The sequence below is a fragment of the Cetorhinus maximus genome, chromosome 7 (genome assembly GCF_964194155.1).
Source record: "Cetorhinus maximus chromosome 7, sCetMax3.hap1.1, whole genome shotgun sequence".
NCBI classification, from domain to species: Eukaryota; Metazoa; Chordata; class Chondrichthyes; order Lamniformes; family Cetorhinidae; genus Cetorhinus; species Cetorhinus maximus.
Genome location: NC_135885.1, coordinates 32,500,084 through 32,527,841, shown reverse-complemented (window position 1 = coordinate 32,527,841; position 27,758 = coordinate 32,500,084). Strand labels below are relative to the sequence as shown.

At 40.0% G+C, this 27,758-nt stretch overlaps 2 protein-coding genes across 10 annotated transcripts in view; one reads left to right on the top strand and one right to left on the bottom strand.

Annotated features, from left to right (window-relative positions):
• exosc8 (exosome component 8) overlaps positions 1-19,860 on the top strand; it is a 46,533-nt gene extending 26,673 nt beyond the window's left edge. The window contains exons 8-11 of the mRNA XM_078545301.1: positions 9,688-9,784; positions 13,925-14,045; positions 18,363-18,469; positions 19,724-19,860. Coding sequence (XP_078401427.1) covers positions 9,688-9,784; positions 13,925-14,045; positions 18,363-18,469; positions 19,724-19,860 — 462 coding nt within the window. The remainder of the gene's footprint in view (positions 1-9,687; positions 9,785-13,924; positions 14,046-18,362; positions 18,470-19,723) is intronic.
• Positions 19,418-27,758, bottom strand: part of supt20 (SPT20 homolog, SAGA complex component) — an 89,858-nt gene continuing 81,517 nt past the window's right edge. The window contains exons 22-25 of one of the 9 annotated variants that reach the window (XM_078545290.1): positions 24,654-24,773; positions 22,233-22,332; positions 21,182-21,306; positions 19,418-20,233 (exon numbers count right to left, since the gene is read on the bottom strand). In XM_078545290.1, the coding sequence (XP_078401416.1) occupies positions 20,096-20,233; positions 21,182-21,306; positions 22,233-22,332; positions 24,654-24,773 (483 nt within the window). In that variant the 3' untranslated portion in view covers positions 19,418-20,095. The remainder of the gene's footprint in view (positions 20,234-21,181; positions 21,307-22,232; positions 22,333-24,653; positions 24,774-27,758) is intronic. The other 8 variants (XM_078545291.1, XM_078545292.1, XM_078545293.1 and 5 more) reach the window with 8 other exon arrangements.

Below are 27,758 nucleotides of genomic sequence, written 5' to 3'. Positions count from 1 at the left end.
GAGGCCTTGACCGTTGAAGTGCACTGGGAGGCCTGATTGGTAACAGCAGTTTGCTAGTTTAATGCAGATGAGGTCCGAGGCTTAATCTCAACTTGGGGAATTTCACGGTGCCAATTTAGTTCACAAAGCCAGTGTTATTTGATTTTATCCCCAGGTTGAGATAGACGGACAGTTTGAAAACCCTGAAAGGAAAGAACATTATTGTGTGTATTTACATTTATTCATAAAGGATCCGTTTAGTTTTTGGGATTTTACAAATTTATTTTGTCTGCGAGATAAGTTAGATAAATGGCATTCTATTATAATCATAAAACTATTATATTAATTATTTGCTGTTTTCCTTAATAAATTTGCTTTACCTTTTCAACTTTAATTTGATTATGTTGCAATGCTTTGAAATGCTGAAGTGGGATCTTATGGAGTTATGAAATAATTTTTAAAAAATATTCAACGGATGTGGGTGTCGCTAGCAAGGCCACCATTTATTGTCTATCCCTGACTATCCTTGAGAAGGCGGTGGTGAACCATGTAAGCTGCAGTCATGTAGTGTATGTACTCCCAGAGTGTTGTTAGATAAGAAGTTTCCAGGATATAGATCCAGTGATGATAATTATATTTCCAGGTCAGGATGATAGGTGACCAGGAGGCGGTACCTGCTACCCTTGTCCTTCAAGATGGTGGTGGTGCTGTTGAAGAAGTCTTGGCGAGTTGCTGTAGTGCATCTTGCAGGTGGTGGAAAGGCTGTGGGGAGTCCGGAGATGAGTTATTTGCTGCATTACACCCAGCCCTGAGCTGCTTTTGTAGCCACAATATTTAAATGGCTGGCACAGTTAAGTTTCTGGTCAATGGTGACTTCCAGAACGTTGATGGTTGGAGATTTGGTGATGGTAATGCCATAAAATGTCAAGGGAAAGTGATTAGACTGTCTCTTGTTGGAGATATTCATTGTCTGGCAATTTTGTGGCTGGAATGTTACTTTTCACTTAACACCCCAAGCCTGAATGTTATCCAGATCTTGCTGTGTGCAGGTACAGACTGCTTTAATATCTGAGGAATTGTGAATGAACACTGTGTAATCATTAGCAAACAACCCAACTTCTGAACTTATGATGGAGAAAAAGGTCACCGAAGCAGCTGAAGGTATTTAGGCCTAGGATGCCTAGAAACTCCTGCAGCAATATCACGGGGCTGTGGTCTCCAACAACCGCAATCGTCTTCCTTTGTGCTGGGTATGACTACAATCAGTAGAAAGTGTTCCCCTGATTCCCATTGATTTCAATTTGTTAGGTCTAAATGGTACAGAGCCAAGCGATACTACAACCAATGGATCAGATCTAAGCTCTGCAGTCCTGCTACATCCAGTCGTGAACAGTGGTGGACAGTTAAACAACTCACCGGAGGATGAGGCTCCATAAATATCGCCATCCTCAATGATGGGGGAGCCCAGCACATTAGTGCAAAAGATAAGGCCGAAGTATTTGCAATAATCTTCAGCCAGAAATGCTGAGTAGAGGATTCATCTCGGCTTCCTCCAGAGCTCCCCAGCATTGCAGTTGCTAATCTTCAGCCAATTCAATTCGCTTCATCATGTGATATCAAGAAACGGCTGATGGCACTGGATACTGCAAAGGCTATGGGCCCTGACAACGTTCCGGCAACAGTACTGAAGACTTGTGCTCCAGAACTTGCCGTGCCCCTAGCCAAGCTGTTCCCTTACAGCTACAACACTGGCATCTACTCGACAGTGCGGAAAATTGCCCAGGTATGCCCTGTACACAAAAAGCAGGACGTATCCAACCCGACCAATTACCGCCCCATCAGTCTACTCTCGATCGTCAGTAAAGTGATGGAAGGAGTCATCAACAGTGCTATCAAGTGGCACTCGCTTCGCAATAACCTGCTCACTGATGCTCAGTTTGGCGTCTGCTAGGGCCACTCAGCTCCTAATCTCATGACAGCCTTGTTTCAAACATGGTGGTGAGGTGAGAGTGACTGCCCTTGACATCAAGACAGCATCTGATTGAGTGTGACATCAAGGCACCCGAGGAAAACTGGAGTCGATGGGAATCAGGGAGAAACCTCTGTACTGGTTGGAGTCATACCCAGCACAAAGGAAGATGATTATGATTGTTTGGAGGTCAATCATCTCAGTTCCAGCACATCACTGCAGGAGTTCCTCAGGGTAGTGTCCTTGGCCCAACTATCTTCAGCTGTTTCATCAATGACTTTCCTTCCATCATAAGGTCAGAAGTGGGGATGTTCGCTGATGATTTCACAATGTTCAGCACCATTCGTGACTATTTAGTTACTGAAGTAGTCCGTGTTCATATGCAGCAAGACCTTGACAATAATCAGGCTTGGGTTGAGAAGAGGCAAATAACATTTGTTCCACACAAGTGTCAGGCAATGACCATCTCCAACAAAAGAGAATATATCCATCGCTCCTTGACATTCAATGGCATTACCATTGCTGAATACCCTACTATCAACATCCTGGGGGTTACCATTGATCAGAAACTGAACTGGACTAGCCATATAAATACTGTGGCTACAAGAGCAGGTCAGAGGCTAGGAATCCTGTGGTGGGTAACTCTCCTCTTGACCCCTAGGCCTGACCCACCATCTACAAGGCATAAGTCAGGAGTGTGATGGAATACTCTCCACTTGCCTGGATGAGTGCAGTTCCACAACACTCAAGAAGCTTGACACCATCCAGGACAAAGCAGCCTGTTTGCTTGGCACCCCACCCACAAACATTGACTCCCTCCACCACCGACACACAGTGGCAGCAGTGTGTACCATCTACAAGATGCACTGTAGCAACCACCAAGCCTCCTTAGATAGCACCTTCCAAACCCATGACTGCTAACAACCAGAAGGACAAGGCAGCAGACACATGGGAACATCACCACCTGGAAGTTCCCCTCCAAGCCACTCACCACCCTGACTTGGAAATATATTGCCATTCTTTCACGTCGCTGAGTCATAATCCTGGGACTCCCTGCCTAACACCACATAGACTGCAGTGGTTCATGAAGGCAGATCACCACCACCTTCTGAAGGGCAATAAATGCTGGCCCAGCCAGTGACGCTCACATCCCATAAATGAATAAAAAAAAAATATTTGGTTAAATGCTGTCTTGATGTCAAGGGTAATCACTGTCTGGAATTTGGCTCTTTTGTCTATGTTTGGGCCAAGGCTTTACTGAATTCTAAAGCCAGTAGGTCCTAGCAGAACCCAAACTGAGCATTGGTGAGCAGGATATATAATAACAACAGCTTGTATTTATTTAACACCTTTAATGAGATTAAAATGTTTTAAGGTGCTTCACTGGGGCATTATAAATCAAAGTATGATACCGGGCCTAAAAAGACGTATTAGGGTAGATGACCAAAAACTTGGTTAACAAGGTAGGTTTTAAGAATTGCCCTACAGGAAGAAAGAGAGGTAGAGAAGTATAGAGGTTTAGCAAGGGAATTAAGGCACAGCCACCACTGGTGGAGCAATTTAGATTGGAATGCTCAAGAAGCCAGAATTAAAAGACCGGTCAAGAAATAGGAACTTAACTGATTTCTGAGTGGAGGTCGGGAACTACAAGTCCCAACATGTCCCAAGAGATACATGCATGAATCGGGAGCATGCGCAGTTCATCTTTGCGCCTGTGTGGGGGGAGAAAAACAGCACAAAAACACGATCACAGGAACCAGGAGTTGGGTGCCAGAACACAGAGGAATCCTGGGACAGGGGACAGGAAGGGGACAGGGAGAGATCCCAGAGAGAGAGAGGACCACTGGAGAGAGAGACCACCGGGGAGAGGAGCAAAGAACGAAGCTCCAAGCAGTAAAAGAGCTGCTGTTGAAAGTCTCCAAGTTGTGAGGGCTCAGAAGAAGCCTTGGAGAGCTGAAAAGGCAATGACATTTTGGTGACTCTGTGCTGCAGGCTTTTGGGAAAAAGGTAACCCTTTGGAGCAGTGATGTTATGCTCGGCGTGGCTGAACAGCTGAAGTCATGCCTATGAGTTGCTACTGGAGTGCAGACTCGGGAATCTAGGGGAGCATAGTTTCAGGGATTAGTTGAAACCATGGGATATGAACAGTCGTTGAGGCAGTCTGAGTTGGAGTGACTTTTGGAGGGAACTCAGAGATTAGATCTTTGAAGGTGAAAAGTTTGCAATCCCTCAAAAGGGCGACAGTTTTAATGAAATTGTGTAACTTGCAGTGGATACTGACATCTAGGTGGGTTGCTGAGAAATCCGTGGGATACGTATCGGTTGCATCCGTCATGTGCTGTGCAGTATAGTGTGTTTCACCACAGTTTGTCTGTTAATTCACATGCTCCTCATATTAATTCTGATTGTTAGAATATAAGATCGTTATTGTTTTACTTTTCTGCCTTTGTGTAGTAAAGTTGATTTTGTTTGTTCAGAAATGGTGGAATCTTGTGGCCTTATTCTCTTAGTAACTATCTGGGATTTCAAACTTTGTCTAATTTAAATAAAACATTACTGGTCTATAACCAGATTGTACCAAAAATGTGGGGGTCTGGTCCAGGATCATAACAGAGCGCAGACATCCAGAGGGCTGTGAGGCTGGAGGAGATTACAGAAACTGGGGGAGTTGGGGGTGAGGGGATGACAGGCATGGAGGGATTTGAAAACAAGGATGAGAATTTTAAAATTGAGGCATTGCTTAACCAAGAGCTTGTGTAGTTCAGCGAGCACAGGGCTGATGGGTGAATGGGATTTGGTGCAAGTTAGGACATGGGCTGCAGTGTTTTGGATGACCTCAAATTTACGGAGAGGAGAAGATGGGAGACTAGCTAAGAGTACGTAGGAATAGTCAAGTCTAGAGGTAACAAAGACGTGGATGAAGGTTTCAGCGGCAGATGAGCTGAGGCAGGGGCGGAATCTGGAATTAAAAGTTTAATGTTGACCATGAAACCATTGTTAATTGTCGTAAAAACCCATCTGGTTCACTAATGGCCTTTAAGGAAGGAAATCTGCCGGCCTTATCTGGTCTGGCCTACATGTGTCTCCAGACCCACAGCAATATGGTTGACCCTTAAATACCCTAGCAAGCATGCAGTTCTCAAGGGCAATTAGGGATGGGCAATAAATACTGGCCCAGCCAGCGATGCCCACATCCCATGAATGAATAAAAAAAAACTTTACTGATTGAGAGTATACTGATGTGGTGGTAATTGACTGGATTGGATTTGTCCTGCTTTTTATGGACAGGGATATACCTGGGAAGCTTTCCAGTTTGTCGGGTAGCTGCCAATCTTGTAACTGCATCTGAACAGCTAGGCTAGAGCACCCAAGTCTTCAGTACTACAGCCAGGATGTTGTTGAAGCACACGGACTTTGCTACATCCACTGAGCTTAGTTCTTCTTGATATCACTGAAGTAAATTGCATTACTTGAGGACTGATTTCTGTGATGGTAGGGACCTCAGGAAGAAGCAGTGATGAATCATCCATTTGGCACTTCTGACTGAAGATGTTTTCAAACACTTCAGCCTTATCTTTTGTAGTATCATCTGGACTCTGCAATCATGGAGGTTGGGAATGTTCATGAAGCCTCCTTCTCCAGATAGTTGTTTTATTGTCTACTGCCATTCATGTTTGGGTGTGGCAGGACTACAGGGCTGTGATCTGGTCCATTGGTTGCGGATTCATTTAGCTCTATCAATAACAGACTGCTTAACTGTTGGTGGAACACAGTTGTACTTCCGATGGTCCATAGGATCTCGCGGATGGCCAATTTTGAGCAGCTAGATAAGTTCTAAATCTATTCCATTTTGGTATTGCCAAACAACAGTGTGAAAATGGGTCTTTGTCTCCACTAGAATTATGTGCTGGTCACTCCTATCAATACTGTCATAGGCAGGTAGATTGGTGAGGACAAAGTCAGGTAGGTTTTTTTCTCATGCTGGTTCTCGCACTACCTACTGCAGGCTTAACGTGCAGCTGTGTCCTTCAGGGCATGGTGAACTTGGTCCATAGGGATAGTACTCAATGTTGCAATTATGAGGCTTATAAGATTATATTTTGGGACTAGCTTTAAATTTACGGTAAATGAAGAGGGTCATGTGACCTGTTCTAAAGTTTGCCTGACAGTAATCGTAGGTGGTTTGATTGTTAGAGTTCAACGGAAGGCTTAGATTGTTTTACCGAGAAGAAGGTTTAAGGTATTTATGTTTGGAGACAATGGCAGCAGTCCCTGAGTTTACAATGAGTAGCCTCTGAGTCTTCCAAAGTCTCAGGTGTTAAAGGTACTGAGCCGTTTAAACAGTCGTGCTATAAGTTGTCTATTTACTTCTAAGATGAAAGTGAGTTGGAGTCAATGATAGCTAATTAACATTTCACCCTGAATGTAAGGTTAATATGTTGCACATTTCAAGTGGGGAAGAGGGCAGAGAAGCCATTTTTGAGATCCCTATAAATCGATAAATATCTCAGGCAGAGTTTGTTGTGTGGTGAGCAGAGCGAAGAGGCTGCTTGGCTTTACGATCTACCACAGCCAGGTGTGGGTGGGAGAATGTCAGAGACACATTCTGCAGCCTTCAAAGGATTCTGGGAGATTTGTCCTGGTATGGCCAGGGAGAAGAAGAATCATCGGACCGGGCTTTACTGCGCATGGTGGATTTAAGAAACTCTCTGAAAACTGAGGAAAGTGCCTGGAGACAGTCACTCGAAGTTACTACTCAGCGAATTGGGGCCACCATTGGAAGTGGGAGTGACTGTGGACCATTCACTATAAGGACTTTAATTCCGTGGAAAGTGTGATGGGTGATAAGTTTCTGAAGTTTAAAGTTTTAAGCTGTCTCGAAAAAAAAGTGTTTAGTCTAGTTGTTTTTAGTCATCTGTTACAGTTAAAGTTTTAAAACATGAAATCTTGTCATGTCATTCTTCCAGCTGGTAACTAGAAGTTTGAATCTCCTTTTAAAAGTTCAGTATCTATGGAGATCGTAACATGATCTTGATGATGGGCATTGATGTCCCCCAGCTAGAGTACATTTTGTGCCCTTGCTGCCTCAATCCAGTTCAACATAGAGGAATGCTGATTCATTTGCTGTGGGAGAGAAGTAGATGATAGTCAGCAGGAAGTTTACTTGCCCATGCTTGACCTGGTGCTATGAGGCTTCATCTTGAGTTAATGCTGGGAATTCCAGGGCCACTCCATCCCAACTGTATAATACTGTGCTACCACTTTCGGTGGATCTTTCCTGCCTGCGGGAGAGCATATACCGAGGGATGGTGATGGAGGAATTTGGGATGTTGGCTGAAAGCTATGATTCTGAGAATATGATAATGTCAGGCCCTAACTACAGCCTAGGTCGATGCCAACTGACCTGCACGGTTTTAGTCTTACAGATTCTCATTGTGTTTGAGTGGTTTGCTTGGACAGTTAAGAGTCAATCACCTGAAGTCACATTTAGTCCAGTGCAGATAAGGACAACATATTTCCTTCCCTAAGTGACATTTGTCACCAGATGGTCATCATTACTGAACCTAACTTTTTATACCAGATGATTTAATTAATTAAAAATTTAAATCCCCAACTACCGTGAAGGGATTTAAACTCATGGTCTCCGGATCAACAGTCCAGGTCTCTGGATTACTAGTCCAGTGACACAACCACTGTGCTATTCTATCCCTAAAAATCTAGTACCTAAAAGCAGTTAATTAGTGATGGTTGGTTGTTTGTTTACCCAGTCAATGATCAAAATCCTACCCAGATCTTAAGGCAAGGGATAGACACTTGAGGTTTGGGAATTAGGGACTCACCCATGATAGTAGTGTTAGTTACAAGAGTTGAAATGATATAGGGTTATAATGTAGCAGGAATGAAATGTTTTTGTTTGGTGATATGAACACCATCCCCTATCTCCACCTTCAGCTGTTGGCTGAGTAGGAGATGACAATCCACCCATCCCTATGCCCCGAACACTTCATTTGCTATCCCTGTGGGGTTTTTAGCTGTGTTTTGAGATGATATCCTTATTGGGTGGTGGGTGGTTGGGGAATTGTAGATTGGGGTATTCCAGAGCTTTGGTCTAAGCAACTGAAGGCATGGACATCAACAATGAAGCAGTTATAATTGGGAATATGTCATAATTGGCTGTCCCCTAATTCGAGGATGACGCCGACTCAGAGTTGCGAGTTTGTACCATGGGTCTTCATGTGACTGAACAGGCTAATTATTGATCCACAAAACTTTGGACATATGGGCAAGACTTCCCACATTATAGTGGGATATTGATTGCAGGATTTGCTTCCTTTTCTTTCTATGTTGCCGCTCTCCCTCATCATTAGGACATTGAGACAAAGCTTGATGAATAAGTTGTCTCCATTTTGAATGATTAAAAGCAAGCTTCTCCCTTCATTAATGTCAATGTGCCGCACTTCAAGGAGAGTTTCAGAGTATCTTTGAAGCGTTTTCTTTGTGCTCCACTGGAACGATGGCTATTAGAGAGTTGAGTAAACAGGACTGGTGGGGGGGATGTTTTTCAGCCGACACAGTGCTCAGTCCATTGAAGTTGATTTTGCAGGAGTTTTACCTGACTGCTTATGGAGCTGGGTTGGAAAATTGGGAATGCAGAAGAGGCTAGAATTAGAGGAGCGCAGATATCTCAGATGGTTGCGGGGCTCTAGGAAATTACAGAGATAGGGAGGGGTGAGGTCGTGGGCAGATTTGAAAACCAGGATGAGAATTTTAAAACTGAGGCGTTGCTTAACCAGGAGTCAGTGTAGGTCAGCAAGCACAGGGGAGATGGGGGAATGGGACTTGCTGCAAATTAAGACACTGGCAGCTGAGGTTTGGATGACCTCAAGTTTACGAAGGGTAGAATTTGGGAGAACAGCAGGAATGCATTTGAATAGTCAAGTCTGAAGACATGAATGATGGTTTATGCAGCAGATGAGCTGAGACTGGTGAAGTTGGGTGACGCTACAAAGGTGAAAATAGGTGGTCTTAGTGATGGCACAAATATGAGGTTGCAAAGAGACTGGCTTCATCTCAGATTGTTTGCAGGAAAAGGGGATGGAGTCAGTAGTTGGAGAATGGAGTTTTGGAAAGGGACTGAAAACAATGGCTTCAGTCATCCCAGTATTTAATTGGAGGAAATTTCTGCTCATCCATTGCTGGATGTCAAATTAGCAATCTGATACTTCAGCAACAAGGGATGAGTCAAGGGAGGTGGTGGTAAGATGGAGCCTGATGTCATCATTGTACATGTGAAAACTAATGCTATGCCTTTGGATGATGTCACCGAGAGGCAGCACGTAGATGAGAATAGAAGTGACCTTCTTTTCATCTTTTGAGTACCCCGCCCAAGTGAGCATTGTTCATGTGAGCTTAAACAATGAGCATCAGCAGACTATTTGGCTGTAGGGCCATGACACCCACCCACATGTGCGTCCACCAGGGTTCACTAGAATATTGATCAGGAATATTGATTGATATTATTGATGTTATTTTCCCTTCCCTTATTTAACCCAGGCATACTGAGGGAAATTGTAGCATCCTTATCAGTATGTGGTTTGTGTCTGCATCTGTGTATTGGATGCTTTTTAATACCTCGGGCACCTTAATTATACCGCAGCTTTAGGGGATTTCTTCAGAATGGTTCAGAAACATGTTTTTAACTGGAGTATTGATGCATGTTTTTTTTTCTGTTGTTTCAGCTTGCTTGGGTTATATATTGTGACATGGTGTGCTTAGATTATGACGGAAACTTGTTGGATGCCTGTATAATAGCTCTGCTAGCAGCACTGAAAAATGGTAAGGATGAATATGTTTTTAAAAAGTAATGTACAAATTTATTTTATCTTTCCCCGCAAGGACAATTCTGACTGTAAGCCAATTGTCTCCCCTTAGCAGCGTAACCAGATTTGGGAATTCAGCAAGGGGAGAAACTGACCTAAATTCTTTCATACCATTACCTCACCATCTTGAATATAGAAATGTTGAATTGGATTCTCTGTGTACTGCTAATGTCTAATTGTTGCCAATTTTAAATAAAAAAGTCATCCCTCCATTTAATACTATCCTTCCATGTGAAAGGTTTGTATTAAACTGGTGTTTATTGTGTGTAACAATACATTAGATGAGTGTGTGGCATGCAAAAATAAGAAAAAAATCATACTAAATTTCAATGTACTTAAACTTTCAGTATTTAACATAATTTTTGCAACCTTAGTATGTTTCAGATTTAAATTTTTTTTTAGCAGTTCCAGTATGAATTGTTTCACTTTTAAAAATCACTCTTATTCTATACTATGAAGTTGTTGGCATTGGAGGGGGACTAACATCCTTGCGGGTAGGTTTGCTAGTGCTGCCCCGGGGTGTTTAAACTAGATTTGCAGGGGGAGGGGAACTAGAGTGTTAGAGCAGATAGTGAGGTGGAGGAGGATAAAGGTCAAGCGAGGAATGCATATATAGACAGAAATCAAAGGTTTGTACGTGATAGAAATGTTCTCAGTTGCATCTATTTCAATGCAAGGAGTATTGTCAGAAAGGCAGATGAGCTTAGGGCATCGATTGGCACGTGGGATTACGACATTGCTATTAGTGAGACTTGGTTGCAGGAGGGGCAGGACTGGCAGCTCAATGTTCCGGGGTTCTGTTGTTTCAGACGTGATAGAGGGGGAGGGATGAAAGGGGGAGGAGTGGCATTACTAGTCAGGGAAAATATCACAGCTGTGCATAAGCAGGACAGCCTGGAGGGCTCGTCTACAGAGGCCATATGGGTGGAGCTGAGGAATGGGAAAGGTGTGACCACACTAATAGGGTTGTATTATAGACCGCCCAATAGTCAGAGAGAATTGGAGGAGCAAATCTGTAGAGAGATAGCAGACCAATGTAAGAAACAGAAGTTGTGATAGTAGGAGATTTTAACTTTGCACATATTGACTGGGACTCCCATACTGTAAAAGGACTGGATGGCTTGGAGTTTGTCAAATGTGTTCAGGAAAGTTTTCTAAATCAATATATAGAGGTACCAACGAGAGAGGATGCAATACTTGATCTCCTATTAGGGAACCAGACAGGTCAGGTGACAGAAGTATGTGTAGGCGAACATGTTGGGTCCAGTGACCACAATGTCATTAGTTTTAAGTTAATTATGGATAAGGATAGGTCTGGTCCTCGAGTTGAGATTCTAAATTGGAGAAAGGCCAATTTTGTGGAAATGAGAAAGGATCTAGGAAGAGTGGATTGGGATAAGTTGTTTTCTGGCAAGATGTGTTCAGTAAGTGGAAGGCATTCAAAGACGAAATTTTGAGAGTGCGGAGTTTGTATGTTCCTGTCAGGATTAAAGGCAAAGTTAACAGGCATAGGGAACCTTGGTTTTCAAGGGATATTGGCGATCTAGTTAAGAAGAAGAGAGGTGTATAACAGGAATAGGCAACAAGGAACAAACGAGGTACTTGTAGAGTATAGAAAATGTAAGAAAATACTAAAAAAGGAAATCAGGAAGGCAAAAAGAAGACATGAGGTTGCTTTGGCAGATAATGTGAAGGTAAACCCGAAGGGTTTCTACAAGTATATTAAGAGTAAAAGGATAGTAAGGGACACAATTGGTCCCCTTGAAGATCAGAGTGGTCATCTATGTGTGGAGCCTCACGAGATGGGGGAGATCTTAAACAGTTTTTTTGCATCAGTATTTACTCAGGAAACTGGCATAGTGTATAAGGAAGGAAGGGAAACAAGCAGTAGTGTCATGGAACATATAGAGATTAAAGAGGAGGAGGTGCTTGCTGCCTTACAGCGAATAAAGATAGATAAATCCCCCGGGCCTGACATGATATTCCCTCGGACTTTGAGGGAGACTAATGTAGAAATTGCAGGGGCCCTGGCAGAAATATTTAAAATGTCCTTAGCCATGGGTGAGGTGCCGGAGGATTGGAGGGTAGTTCATGTTGTTCCGTTGTTTAAAAAAGGCTCCAAAAGTAAACTAGGTAATTACAGGCCAGTGAGCCTGACGTCAGTAGTAGGTAAATTATTGGAAGGTGTTCTGAGAGATCAGATATACAATTATTTGGACAGCCAAGGGCTGATTAAGGATAGTCAGCATGGCTTTGTGCGTGGTAGGTCGTGTATAACGAACCTTGTAGAGTTTTTCGAGGAGGTTACCAAGAAAGTAGATGAAGGAAAGGCTGTGGATGTTGTCTACATGGACTTTAGTGAGGCCTTTGACAAGGTCCCACATGGGAGATTAGTTCAGAAGGTTCAGACACTTGGTATCCATGGAGAGGTTGTAAACTGGATTCGAAATTGGCTGTGTGGGAGAAGACAGAGAGTGGTAGTGGATGATTGCTTCTCAGACTGGAGGTCTGTGACTAGTGGTGTGCCTCAGGGATCTGTGCTGGGACCATTGTTGTTTGTTGTCTATATCAATGATTTGGATGATAATGTGGTAAATTGGATCAGCAAGTTTGCTGATGACACTAAGATTGGAGGCATTGTGGACAGCGAGGAAGGCTTTCAAAGCTTGCAGAGGGATCTGGACCAACTGGAAAAATGGGCCAGAAAATGGCAGATGGAATTTAATGCGGAAAAGTGTGAGGTGTTGCATTTTGGAAGGACAAACCAAGGTAGGACATACACAGTAAATGGTAGGGCACTGAGGAGTGCGAAGGAACAAAGGGATCTGGGAGTTCAGATACATAATTCCCTGAAAGTGGCGTCACAGGTAAACAGGGTTGTAAAGAAAGCTTTTGGCATACTGGCCTTCATAAATCAAAGTATTGAGTATAGGAGTTGGGATGTTATGGTGAGGTTGTATAAGACATTGGTGAGGCCAACTTTGGAGTATTGTGTGCAGTTCTGGTCGCCTAACTACAGGAAGGATATCAATAAGATTGAGAGAGTGCAGAGAAGATTTACTAGGATGTTGCCGGGTCTTAAGGAGTTGAGTTACAGGGAAATATTAAACAGGTTAGGACTTTATTCCTTGGAGCGTAGAAGAATGAGGGGAGATTTGATAGAAGTTTACAAAATTATGAGGGGTATAGACAGAGTAAATGCGAGTAGGCTCTTTCCACTTAGATTAGGAGAGATAAACACGAGAGGACATGGCTTTAGGGTGAAAGGGGAAAGGTTTAGGGGGAACATTAGGGGGAACTTCTTCACTCAGAGAGTGGTGAGAGTGTGGAACGAGCTACCATCTGACGTGGTAAATGCGGGCTCACTCTTAAGTTTTAAGAATAAATTGGATAGATACATGGGAGAGGTCTGGAGGGTTATGGACTAGGTGCAGGTCAATGGACTAGCGGAATAATATTTCGGCACAGACTAGAAGGGCCGAATGGCTTGTTTTCTGTGCTGTAGTGTTCTATGGTTCTATGTGAAATGTCATTGGTGACTAGTTTTAAATGTGCTTATGTCATGAATGTTTATCCATTTATTGTTGCTTGTTTTCCACATGATTGAAATCCTACTGAAGTGGCTGATGATGGCCTTGTTAGCTTTGCCCTAATACTTCCTTTCATGTGGGTGTTATCTCTTTGCCACTTTTCTGTGCTCCTCTTTTAAATTTTATCAGTAATAATGTGGAATTCTCTACTACACACTGTTGCTGAAACAGTTCATACTCTTAAAAGGAAAAATATTAAAGCATTTGAACAGTAAATATTGCATCAGCCTAGGTGATTTTTAAAGAAACAGTAACAGACTTCATGGGGCAAAAAGGTTTTTTGCAGCAAAATTTTCATGATTCTTATTGACTTTTGTTCTGTACAGCGGAATATAACCATTCAAATTTGCAATACTTCTTGTAAAAGATAGAGCAGAGTTTTCAAAAGTCCAATATAATGAAAATGTTTGCCTTTGGCACTACAGTTTGTAGTAAAATCCATAGCTACATTTTGCAACTGATCCCCATTCTAGATGATTACCCAAGATTAACTTCTTTTTCTATAGTTCAATTGCCATCGGTATCGATCAGTGAAGAAACTGGTTTGGCAGAAGTTAATATGAACCAGAAAACTCAACTGAATATCAGAAAACACCCAGTTGCTACATCATTTGCAATTTTCGATGAGTGAGTTACTTTTGAGTGTAAAATATTGTAACACCGCTTATAGTGTTGTTTGAGATGGTGAAAGATACTGTACTCTTATGACTGTGGGCTATATGTTTTTATATTTCCAAATAAGTTAGTGCAATACAATCATTATGTATGTCATTGTTTAATTATAAGATCACAACATGAATGATGAAAGGAAGCTGGTTTTAGTTCATCCATCTAAAAAATACCTTCCACTTGCTCTTCCCTGACATTGTCATATCTATTTTTTAAATAAATACCAGGATTTCCATGTTCACTGCTCTACCTGCAAGTCTATTCCATGTATTACCACTCTTTTTGTGAAATATAACTTTCTGACAGTTCTAAATTTACTTTTTGCAAGTTTGAGTTACTGTCCCTTTGTCTTGCTATCCAAATTTAAAGTATTATTCTGGAATTATATTTATTATTGTTGAGGCTTGTCTATAAGATCATCTCTCAAGTCTTCCTTTAGGATTGAAAAACCCAAGTCTCTTTAGCTTTTTCTCACAGCTTAAAGTTTTAAAATAAGGATTAGTCTATGGATCTTCACTTCAGAGCTTGAATGTCTCCTTTACCAGATGATCAGAGTTGGATCCACTATTCAATGACTAGTCTGACAAGTGCACTGCAGAGTTTAAGCATGGCTTTCTCTGACTTTTACTCTATTCTTTTGGCTACATAGTTCTGTATTCTATTGGCCCTGTTGATTGCTGCTCTGCAGTAGTTGGATATGTTGAACATCAAGTCTACAAAGATCTCTGGATCTCCAATTTCATTCTTCTTACCTATTTGCTATCGTCTGTGAATTTGACCAACTTATTATCTGTGTGATTGGTAGAGATCATTCTCCATCCTTATTTCACTTGGAACATAATTGGAAAAAGGGAGTAAAAGTAGAATTAAAGTTAGCAAAAAATGAGAGTATGGTAAATACAAAGTAGTGTTTTGGATTTAATTTTCTTGGGTTGGGTTTTGGAAATGCAATGGCTAACTTTTAAAGAATTAATACATAATTTGTAACAAATATACATACCTTTAGGAAAGAAAATGTGATCCAACCAAGGATAACAACAGGAGTTAAAGATTGTTTTAGATCAAAGAAAGAGGCTTATAATGTTGCCACAAAGAGTAGTAAGACTGAGGATTAGGACGATTTTAGAATTCAGCAAAGGAGGACCAAGAAATTGGTAAGAGAATATGAGAGTAGATTAGCAAGAGCCATAAAATGATTGTAAACATTTCTCTAGGTATGTAAATAGGAAGAAATTATTGAAAGTAAAACATGGCCCATTAGAGACAGCGGCAGTGAAATTATGCTGGGGAATAAGGAATTGCAGAGTTATTAAACAAATACTTCATAAGTGTCTTCATGGTAGAAGATACAAAAACATTCTGGAAATAATGAGCAAGAATGAGGAACTTAAATCACTACAAGTAAAGAAATAGTCATGGAGAAATTTAATGGGACTAAGTGGCAAAAAAAGCCCTTGGATATGATGATCTACATCCTAGATTTTAAAAGGCGTGGCTGTGGAGATGTTGGATGCATTGGTTTTGACCTTCCAGAATTCCTTAGATTCTAGAACAGTTCCCAAGGATTGGAAGGTAGCAAACATAACCCTGCTATTTAAGGGAGGAAGAGGAAAAAAAGGGGAACTTATGGCCAGTTAGCCTAATATCAATAGTGGCAAAAAGCTAGAAACTATTATTTGGGTACCAGTGGTAACAGTGTACTTAAAAAAAAAAATCATAATATAGATAAGTAGAGTCAATTTGGATTTATGAAAGGGAAAAAATCATAATATAGGTAGAGTCAATTTGGATTTATGAAAGGGAAATTGTGTTTGACATATCTGCTAAGAAGTTTTTGAAGGTATGACCAGTAAGATGGATAAAGGGGTAGTAGATGTAGTGTATTTGGATTTTCAATAAGATATTGCACGAGGTTAACTAAATAAAATTAGGACTCATAGGATTGGGATAATGTATTAGCAGGGATTGAGGATTGGTCATTTAATAGAAACATTTTTGGTTTGGCAGGCTGGATTTAGCAGGGTATCGCAAAGATCAATAGTTGGAACTCAGTAATTTATAATATGTATTAATGACTTCACTGATGACTTAGAGGAGGTGATTGAGTGTATCATGTCCAAGTTTGCTGAGAGTAGAAAGTTGGGTGGAAAGTAAGCAGACAGGAGAATGCATAAAAACAGGTAAGCTGAGTGGGCAAGAACATGGCAGATGGAATACAATGTGGCCAAGCGTTATTAATTTTGGTAGGAAACATAAAAGGTGTGTTTTGAATGGTGAGAGACTGGGAAATGTTTGCATTCAGAGGAATCTGGATGTCCTTGTTCATGAATCACAGAAGGCTAGCATACAGGAACCACAAGTGATTAGGAAGGCATATATGTTAGCTTTTATTACAAAGGGATTAGCATATGATAGTAAAGAAGTCTTACTACAATTGTACAAGGCATTGGTGAGGCCACCCCTGGATTACAGTGTAAAGTTTTGATCTCCTTACGTAAGACATGCTTGCCCTACGGGGGCAATGAAGGTTCACTAGACTTGTTCCTGGAATGAGGGGATTTTCCAATGGGAAAGGTTGTTTTCCCCAGAGTTTAGAAGAATGAGAGGTGACCTCATTGAAACATAAAACATTCGTAAGGAGCTTGACAGGGCAGATACTGAGAAAATGTTTCCTCTGGCTGGGAATCTAGGACACAGAGTCACAGTTCTAGAAGGAATCAGCAATATAGGACTGAGATTTGGAGAAATTTCTTCAAAGAGTTGTGAATTCTTGGAATTCCTTACCCCAGAGAGCTGTAGATGCTCAGTCATTGAGTACATTCAAGTCAATAGATTTTAATGTATTAAGGGATATATAGATCATACAGGAAGGTGGAGTCGAGGTAGAAGATCAACCAAGATCTCGTTGAATGGCGGAACAAGCTTGGAGGGCCTAATAGCCTACTCCAGCTCTTGTTTCTTATGTTCATGTAAAATTGAACTTAAAAATTTAACTTGCTGTTTTAAGTGCTAATATAGAAATATAACTCTTCCTGATGCTTGAATAGCTTTATTACTTTATTTTCTCAAATCACGTAGAGTCATTTGGCCCAGTGAGATAGCGTGTTAACCTGGCTCAGTGGTAGCATACTCATCCCTGAATCAAAAAGTTGTAGGTTCAAGCTTCACTACAGACTTGAGGTTAGAATCTAGGCTGAAACCCCAGTTTAATACTCAAGAAGTGCTGCACTGGAGGTAATTTATTTTGCTTATAGTGAATATCGGTTACCCTATCGCCAGGGGTGGGAGGGCTGGAAATTGGAAGCAAAGCCGATGAAATTTTCCATTTCAGAGTGGGCGCAGGAAATGCTACTGATACAATCATCAGGGTACTGGAAAAAGAGGTGAGGGACAGGGCCCCAGTAGGACTGGAACGAAGAATATCTACATAGCCCACAAAAAGGCAGGCATAGCTAGGACCCATGGCAACACCTTTTGTTTGGAGGAAGCGAATGGATTTGAAGGAGAAGTTGTTTAATGTGAGAACAAGTTCAGCCAGGCAGAGGAGGGTGGTAGTGTTGATTGGGAAACTGGTTGGGCCTCCATAGAAGGAAGAAGCAGAGAACTCTGTGATGTGATTGAGATTGCCTAGACAGCATTCATGGGTAATATGTAAAGGAGGCTTTTATCCTATCAGATTGGGCTAAAATTGAACTCTGATCCCAAAGATGAATGGCCACTGTCCAACACTTTGCACCATTTAGACCATTATTTCGTATGATTTTTTTAATTGAAAACCAAAATTAGTTTTAAGGTATCTGTGTAAATGAATGAACATTTTTTTTTAGAAATTAAATATTCCAAGTGACAAGCTTTGGAAAGATGACTGTCATTAATATTTTAATAGAACTGGGGTCTTGAGATCCTACTTTACGATGCTATTTTTCCACTATATGGTAAATGTCAGGTACACTCAGGGAATTTTGTAATATTTTTTTGTTATACAACCTGAACATAACTGTGTAGTGCCATAGTGCATTATTTTGTTGCTCAGCAAATATTTACATTGTTTTTCAGTGGAATGCTATTTTAACTCTAATGCATATTTACTTGCATGCATGCGCAAATAAAAAATTGCATTATTTCTGTAGTTTTCAGTTTTAGTGCCTATTATTCCAAAATACAATAATTGGTAACATTAATTGATACAGCTAGGGAGAAAGTTATGGGATTAAATTATAATTTAATTTGAATGATATTCTGAAAAGATTCTTTTCATTTTTATGTAAAAAAAAGCACAATATTCATTGTCGATCCAACAGCTGAGGAGGAGACCTTGGCATCAGGGATGGCTACTATAGTAATTGATGAAGAAGATAGGCTTTGTGCTGTTCATAAACCAGGTGTGTTAACATAAAGTATTGGCATAGTAAGTATTCTGATTTGACACAATCTGTGCTTTTGCATGATTTTGCTACACTGAAATTTATTTTGGGCTGGAATTCTTCATCCAGGTGGTACTGTCTTATAGCTGCTGAAAAATAAATGTTGCTACATGCCACCTACTAGCCCTCTTGAGTTAAAGGTTTTAACAAACATTTATGTTACCAGTACTTAAACCTTAAATAATAAAATTAGAGAAATGGATAGTACATGTGATCCTGTACAGATGTAATGGAAGAATCTTTAGAAATATGCTCGCTTCAGTTGCCACAAAAACACAACTGGAATTGTTTCCAATGAAGGCTTCAGTTGAGCTGCTTTTTTTTCATTTAAAATAGAAATGAATATTATGCCAAAACTGATAGCAAAGTAATTGTCCCATGACACAAACAATAAAGCATTACTGTCACTTCAGACATACATGCTCAGGCTGAACCTAATGATGGTGTACTATTTGACACTGAGTGGAATTTCACTCCTCACATCTGGTCTTCCTTTCTCCTATGTTCCATCCACCTTTTGAGCTTGACCTTGCATGTGATCCGACTCCAGCTGCTCATGTCCTATTTTTTACTCCCTCTTCCCAAATTCCTACCCCAGAAACTCTCACTTTCCATTAACACCTTTCTCTCCCCTCCCAATATCAGCAGTAACAGGGCCTTCAGTTCCTTTATCTGGACCATCAGCCACTTCCTAAGAGGGTAAGAGGGCTTTGATTCATTTCTCTTTCCCCTCCATCACCCACCCCCCAAAAACCTTGTGATTTTTGTCTAGAAGTCTACTATAACTTTTGGAAAAATGGACAACAAAATCATATTACCAATGGAAAAATCTTGGATTTAACCACCAGGACTAAGCGAGGTTTTAGAATTTATTCACCTAAGTGCAATTATTTTACGCGTCGGACATTTGGATTTAAAAAACAAGTTTTAATTAATAATTTTGTTGAACTGCATAATTGTGTTCACATTCTGTACAAGGATTTGTCTAGGTTTTACAATATTCAGTGCTTTAGCCTTCAAATAAGATGTGCAAGCCACTTTTTCAAAAGACTTGCACTTGAGCTATTGCCACTTCAGTACCTAATTCCAATTTTTGTTAACAGCATTGATTTAAAATACAAAATCTGTCATTCTTTGGAAGTTTTCTATATCAATAAGAACATCAACCTGTTTTTGTTACCAATTATCTTATCTTTTTCTTTTCATATGGAGGGGGGAGTGGTCTCTCCAGTGAGAAACTCCAGGACTGCATTGTTCGTGCACAAACGAGACACAGAGAAGTCCATAAACTGCTCACTGAAGTGATGAAGAGTGTAACACCCACAATAAATGTGAAAGAGAGAGAATAGTTAATCCTATTGTAAGTTTGACTGTACAATAAATCAGTTTTTTTCTTTCAAATCATTATGTACAAGTTTTTTTTATACTAAGTTAACAAAATGACTTCTTGCTGAAACAAAAGATTATACTATATACAATGGTTGGGTTTCATTTTTAAAAAAATATTTAAAAAAAAATTCACTTCACCACAAAAAATAATATTAAGTTCAAGAAGCAATCTTAAAGTTAGAAACATGAGATGGTTCATGATTTTGGTGGAGTAGGAGTCCCTCTTTTCCTTTTACTTTTTGACTGGCTGCCTGAATGCTGCTGCTGTTGCTGCTGTTGTTGTTGCCGAAGCTGAACTGCTATAGCCATTTGATGTTGCAAGTATCGTAACTGCTGCCAGGAACGGAAGGGGAACAAAAGAACACATTTGTAAGACTTGGAGAAAAATGTTCAGATGATCAAATTGTAGGCTTGACAGCAAAGAAATGAATCAGTTTAAACATTTTGGAAGTGTTTAAAGATGGAGACAGGAAAAGAAAATTAAACCCACAAACTTAATGACTACAGTCAAGCAGCACCAGTGGCACAGAAGAGTTAAGACAATTTGGCACACAAACACTTGTTCTTGCAGAGCTAACTGCATGCTTGTTAGTCAACGTCTGATCTAAAAATGCTTTAGTATTTCCAGTTGGATGCAGATGGTAACAGAACCGCAGCAAGTCAGCAACTTCTGAGAGACATCTGTGCTAGGCTCAGTATTGTATTGGAGTGTAATATCCCAAGTTAAACAATTCTATATTTTGCATTTTCAAATGATTCAATTTCATCATGCTGTGACTCATTTACTTTCCTTCCTTTTAAAAAGCACAACAATATAACCCAAAGCAAAGTGCAATGAAAACATGTTGAGCACTAGCATCTTTTATAGAAAGCCATTTTCATAATGCATAGTTGACTTTCCTTCCAACTGCAGGTATGAAAAAGTGTATATATGTTTTTTACATTTCTTTTTACATTTTTTGGGAGGGGAAGTGGGAAGTATCCCAATAACATTACCTGCAGTAGTTCTCATCTTTCAATGTGCCACAAGCACTTCTTGAGCATAAGTACAAGAAAGAGGTGGATGGCTAGGATGTCATTAATGTAAATTCAATGCTCCAAAGTGATTAAATAATTGCATCCTAAATGCCCAATTTTTTTTTGACTGCCAACTCTTCCCAGATTCAAACAAACACAAAACCTTTTAGATTTTTGGGCAGCACCTCAGTGACTTTCTCCATTCTTTATTTTGGAGCTGAGAATTTTTTTTTTCATGTAACTGTAGCCAAGTTGCTGGATTACTTGTATCTGTTGCTGCTGGTGCAAGGCTTGTTGCTGTTGCTGCTGCAAGGCAGATGTAAGCTGGAGTCTCTGCTGAGGAAGGCTTTGCCCAGGTCTGTTCACAGCAGAGCCAAGCTGAGACAACACTACAGGGGAGATAGGTAGGGATAAAAGGAGGGACAACAAGAGGTTCAAATGAGGGAGGGAACCAGGATAGGGAAAGATTGTAACAGAAAGGGGATCAGTAGAATTCACCTATTAGTCTGAATCAGAAACATAGCTAAATAATTTTATGGAATGTAATTAGATTACAGGTATGTAATTTGTTAAATATACTGAGGGTGCATTTAATTTCTTGCTGTTTGATAATGGCATTTAAGTTTTTCAGTTGGAAGTATCTTGAATATTTGTGGAAGCTTTCACAAGGTCCAATTAACTATTTAAAATGATAGTAATTGGTTGAGAAACATTAGCGATCTCAGTGAATAGGGTTCAATTTTGTTTAAAAATGCATGTTTTCTCTTGATTTATGGAAGCTAGGATGAGCATAATTCAATTTCCTAACTTCAATTATATTAAAATAATGCACACTCAGTACTCAAAAGGTTAAATAGCTTCAATTTTAATGGAAATATGCATGCTGATCAATTGATTAGTCAGACCTTCACAATATTGGGTATAATCAAGGACTGAAAGACAAGTGGAAATGGATTGGTACACTCCCCAAACCACCCTGAACAATTGCTATGCAAAGCAACAGACATTTGTGGGATAGGGTAGGGGAGGGGTAAAAAAGCTCAAGGGAAAAGGGTTAAGTGCAACAAATTAAATACATGCATTCAGGCTTTCAAAGATTTGGTGCAATCCTTTTAATACAATGCATACTGTCAAGCAATCTGTATCTGACTGGAAGTGGCATGACAAGACGCCAAGGGAAAAAAGCAATTGTTAGCAGTTCATAGGTGCAAAATACGAGGCTGATAGACTGATCAGACATTTCTGAAAAAAAGTTACTCAAGACGGAAATGAAAGGAAGAATAATAAGTGAGAAGATGAAAGTAATAGTATGTACCTGCAGCCTGTGGAGGCACAAAACCTGCTGCCAGGTTGATGACTGCAGTCTGCTGAGCTGCCAAAGCCTGCTCCTGGCTAGCTGGAACCTGGTCAGAATTCTGCTGGACAGAACAGAGTTCCTACATCTGAGTTCTCTGGTACTTTGCATCAGTGTGAAATACTATTTATTTGTTATTTGAACACTTTCTAGACTAAATCTCTCAAGGATTTCAACCTCAGTGAGCCAAACTAATTCATCACAAGGACACAGCACTTTAATGGGAAATTTTAAGAAGCCGATGACATAGCTACAACTATTCTTCTGGAGAATTCAGTAATTTTGTGGGAAAAAAGTTCTGTTCAGAAGCGAACCTACTCTATCTAGATTCAGCAAAATCAAACTACTTATCCCTCAGTCTGTACACCATTTCTTTTTCATCATTTTCCAGAAACCAATGGATCTAATCCTTATGCTTACACAGGTAACAAAGACTGGATTTAATTAAATTCAGTGTTGGTTGATGGAAGAGTGATTGATTATATTTTATAATCAGAGAGCAGATTCTTAAAATAGGATTTGTATTCTGAACTGGATGACAAGTTTAGTGCATGAACATCTATTTCCCAGATATTAGCCTCAACAATTAATAAGGTATTCCCTTCTAACTCAGTTGTAGCTCTTCATAAAAGTATCTTGATATTTCTGTTTAATTTGCATAAAGTAGTTCAAACTCCCATAAAAAGTTGATTCTCGGAGACAAGCAATCTGGGACACAAATTACAACAGCCTATGTACCTGAAGGAATGACCTAGTAGAAAAGTGAGAAAATTTCATCCAGTATGAATGAAGATATTTAGAAAGAAACATGAAAGACAATCCTAGTTTAGTGCGACATTGAAGTTGGCAAAAAAAAGGGAAGCATCATGCATTTTAAAAAGCAATACAATAACCCATCTTACCCAAGCCAACACAAATAAAGCAGCTTCAACCATCTGCCATGAAAGTTTGCCATTGGTACTGCTGAAATTTTGTGGATTTAATAAATGGCTTAAAATTCCGCATATAACAGTTACTGAGTTTGTGTATCCTGTAACAAATTAACCACTGAAGTGACCGACTTATAAGTTATGCAGCATAGTTACTGCACTTGGGCCAAGATTTGCAGGTGGATGGAGGTCAGGAATTAAAACTTTTTGTGGAAATTTCTAATAATTTACTTCCACATTAATATTTTACTAGGTAGTATGGGGCTTTCAACCTTTGATCTATATGATCCATTTTCCGTATTTTATTATGCAACAAACTTTTGCTTTTACAGTGCATTCTTCATCTATTCTCAGCTGCCTTTGGTTCTTTTTTAACAAGAATTGAATGTTCCTAAAAGTTCACTGGTCTGAAATAACTTCATCAATGCCAAATGATTAAATTATGTACACAAGCACTTAGTCTCACTGTTAACGGAATATAACATCAAAAAAGAAAGTCACCACACCTGTTAAGTATTGACTTTCTATCAATAGATGTCACTATTGTATTATGTTATTTAATATTTTAAAACTTTTCCTGTGATTTCTCCAGAATTAGTAATGGCTCCTTCACTTTCTAAACAATCAATGCAAATTAAGATATTGATGCACTCTTTTGAATAAAAGCAAGCATAACACAAAGCAAAGTCAATATTGCTTTGATATTTAGGCGAGTTCAGTCATTGAATACAAAGGTTCACTCCAGTCCTAGCCAGAGAATTACACCAGACTCCTGGCTCATTCTGACCATGAAAATTACCTCCTCCAAGCAAACAGAAAAATATGTTTAAAGTTTTTAAATATTTTTGCATTTAATGTAATGAATACTGTTAACATTAAACAACACTCAAATTTATATTCTCGATTTAATTGAAGTAATGATTTAATATTTATCAATGTTTGCATTTGTAGACACCACTAGATATGAATCCTACGTTAATGAAGCAGTAGTTCATATTTTATCTGAAGTGTTTTCAATTTTAGAACCAGATTAAAAATTATGCTTTGCACATCACTTTTTTCTAGGGACATAGGTACTATACTAGTTTAAGTTTCTGAATGTTAATCATAAAGTAAAATTACAATACGGCAACATATTACTACCATTATTGCAAAGCAAGCCACAAGATATTATAGAAAATGCCTATTAGCAATTTGAAATTCTAAGCTGGATTGCTACTTGAATGTGTGTCAGGTTATAATTTTCCTGTCTATTATAAAGAATGGGGGAAAATTGTGTGCTGGCAAGTGCACGAGTGAAAAACTCCAGCCCTAAAAGCTTCAGTTTTCAGTGTTCAACATTTACATTCTTGTCATTTCAAAAGCTCTATTTACTGCTGCATTCTTCAGCTGTGTCCTGCAGTCTGTTCAGTAACTCAACTTACTAGCTTCGTAACATGTAAAGAAAATGCACCTGTTCTCCCTGCTGTTGAGGGCTGGAGGTTGCAGACTGCTGGGATGACTGTTGCTGAGAAAACTGGGGGAGCTGTTGCTGCTGTAGTGGATTGAAGATCACTGGCGGGCAACTTGACAGCTGGGATAGGATTAAAAATGTAAAATAAAGACAAAACCACTATCTAAATTTGGATTACATTGTATTACCTTTATAACTACATCCCTTTTTGGCACAGAAGTGTTTTAAGTACTCATATAGAAAAGCAAATCTATCACCATTTTTCAAAGTGTGCCTGCAAATGACATGATAAAGGGTACTGTGAACTTATTAATGCTTTTTTAAAAAATTGTGGCAGTGACAAGGGTATAATTGCTTCCCATCCCTACTTCTCAAACTGAGTGTCTTGGTGGGCCATTTCAGAAGCCATCAAGAGTAAATCACAGTGCGTAGTCACCTTTAGGCTAGCACAGTTAGGAACAGTAGGTTTCTTTGAACTTTATTAGTGAATCAGATGGATGTTGACAACGTTTTTTTTTCTTGACAGCTCATAAATGACAATTCATTTTCACAGCCTATCATGATGGGATATGAACTCATGACCCCCAATTTACTAATCAGCATCTTCTGTATCACTTTTGTCCCTGTGGAGTCAAGTATACACGATGCCCAGGTATTTCACTTTTAGGAGAATGGATGCATGCTCCACATGCTACTGTGCTGTCACAGGTTAAAGAGAAGCAGTTAACGGGGTGATGAATGTCTTCACTGCAGAATTCCTTTTTCTTTGGTTAAATAGTTGAAGTTTCATAAGTTGGCAGAAGTGGGAGAAATGGTAACTGAGTTACCGGTACATGTATGTTTGAGTCATAATAGCCTTGTTGAGAGGCGGATTGCCTGCAACTCACACTACCTGTAGATTTGCGATTTAAGCTTTTGCCACCAAACCCTTAAGGGTTCTGAAGGAAGATATTCATCTGATTTGTGAAGCAGGCAACATTCCAACTGCAAGTAGAACTTCCAAATATTCTCATGTGTCAGACCCTGATCATAGTGACAAGAACTAAAACAAAATGCTGTGATTGCTGCAAATCTGAAATAAAAACAGAACAAAGTAGGCTGCCTGACTTACTCAGCAGGTCAGGCAACATTTGTGGAGAGTTAACATCTCAGGTCTGTGACCCTTCATCAGGATGTAATACGTTTTGAGCAAGTGAAAGGGGGAGTGTGGGGAAAAGAACAAAAGGGAAGGACTGTGATAGAGCGGAGGGTTGGAGGGATTAAAGGACAAAAAAAGGTTCATGATGCAAGGCCAAAGGGAGTGGTAATGCAACAAGTAAAGAAACAAAAGATATGCCTAGAAGAGATGTGAATGGTAAAATCATGAACAGCAAAGAAAAGGAAAAGAGAAAGAAGAAAGAAAAACAAACCACCAAAGAAAAAGGAAACAAAATGGGGGCAGAGTTTATGATCTAAAATGGTTGAACTCAATGTTGAGTCCAGGAAGCTGTAAAGTGTCCAGCCAGAAAGATGAGGTGCGTTGAACTTCATTGGAACACAGCAGGAAGCCGAGGACCGAAAGATCAGAGTGGGAGCAAAGTAGGGAATTAAAATGACAGGTGGCTGGAAGCTTGGGGTCATGTTTGTGTACTGGTTAGAGATTTCTGCAAGACTTCATTGGGACACTACAGTAAACCATAAGATTGCAGGTTTATAGTCTATACTAAATAACTTCAGTCAGGGGAGCAATACCTGACAGTTTATAGGCTTAAATTAAACATGGCCACTTGGCTAAAACACTGTCGGTCTGCTATGACCTGTAGAAATTTCTTCTATGGCATGCCATAGCAAAAGTCAGCTCCTTCAGAATGGGAAAAATACTGAATTTAAAGAACAACAACCATTTTTCCAGCATAGTTTATTAAAACGTATTATGCATATTCAGCATTGTTGAAGCATTATGTCAAACAGCAATAACGGACAGATCTGAGTGGAAGCAAGGTTGAAAATTAAAATAATAGAAACCTGGTAAGTCAGAGTCATGCTTGCAGACTGGATGGAAGTGGTCCATAAAAAGTTACCCAATCTCTATTTGCTTTCCTCAGTGTAGTGACCACATCATGAGCAGTGAATATAGTATACTAAAGTTAAAGAACAAGAAGAAAATTGTGGAGTCCTTGGGGTCTTGGACAGTGAGAAGGGAGGAGGTTGAGTGGCATGTGTTGCATCTCCTGTGCTTGCATGGAAGGGTGCTGTGGGAATGGGAGAGGGTATTGGACATGACTAAGTCTCCCCTTTCAGCAGTCCGAAGGGACCACTCGCTCCACAATTTCCTATTCCACTCCTCAGTTACCCCCACCCCTTCCCACAGCAACTTTTCATGCAAACACAGGAGATGCAAAACCTGCCCTTTTACCTCCTCCCTTCTCATTGCCCAAGAACCCAAACACTCCTTCCAGGTGAAACAGCGATTGGTGCATTTTCAATTTAGCACACTGCATTCGCTGCTCATGATGTGGTCTCCTCAACAGTGAAGGAGACCTAATGCAGACTGGGTGACTGCTTTGCGGAACACCTCCGATCAATCTACATGACCCTGAGCTTCCAGTTGCCTGTCATGTTAATTCCCCACCTTGTTCCCACATTGACCTCTCTCTTCTCAGCTTCCTGTGTTCCAATGAAGCTCAACACAAGCTCGAGGAGCAGTAACTCATCTTTCAGCAGCACTTTTATTGCCTTCTGGACTCAACACTAAGTTCAACAATTTTAGATCTTAAACTCTGCCCCTTTTTTTGTTACCTTTATTTTCAGTTGATGTTTTTTCCCTCTGCTTCTCTTCCTTTTCTATGCTTTCACCTGACAGGCATTCATGATCCTGCCATTCACACCTCCTCTAGACACACCTTTTGTTTCTTTACTTATCCCATCACCACTCACTTTGGCCTTGCACCATGAACCCTTTTGTCTTTTAATTTCTCATGCCCTCTACCCTATCACAGACTTTCCTTTTTGCTCTCTTTTCCACCCAACACTCCACTTACTCAAAATTACTATATTTCTAACTTTTCCCAGTTCTGATGAATGGTCACAGACCTGAACCATTAACAGTGTTTCTCCCTCCATAGA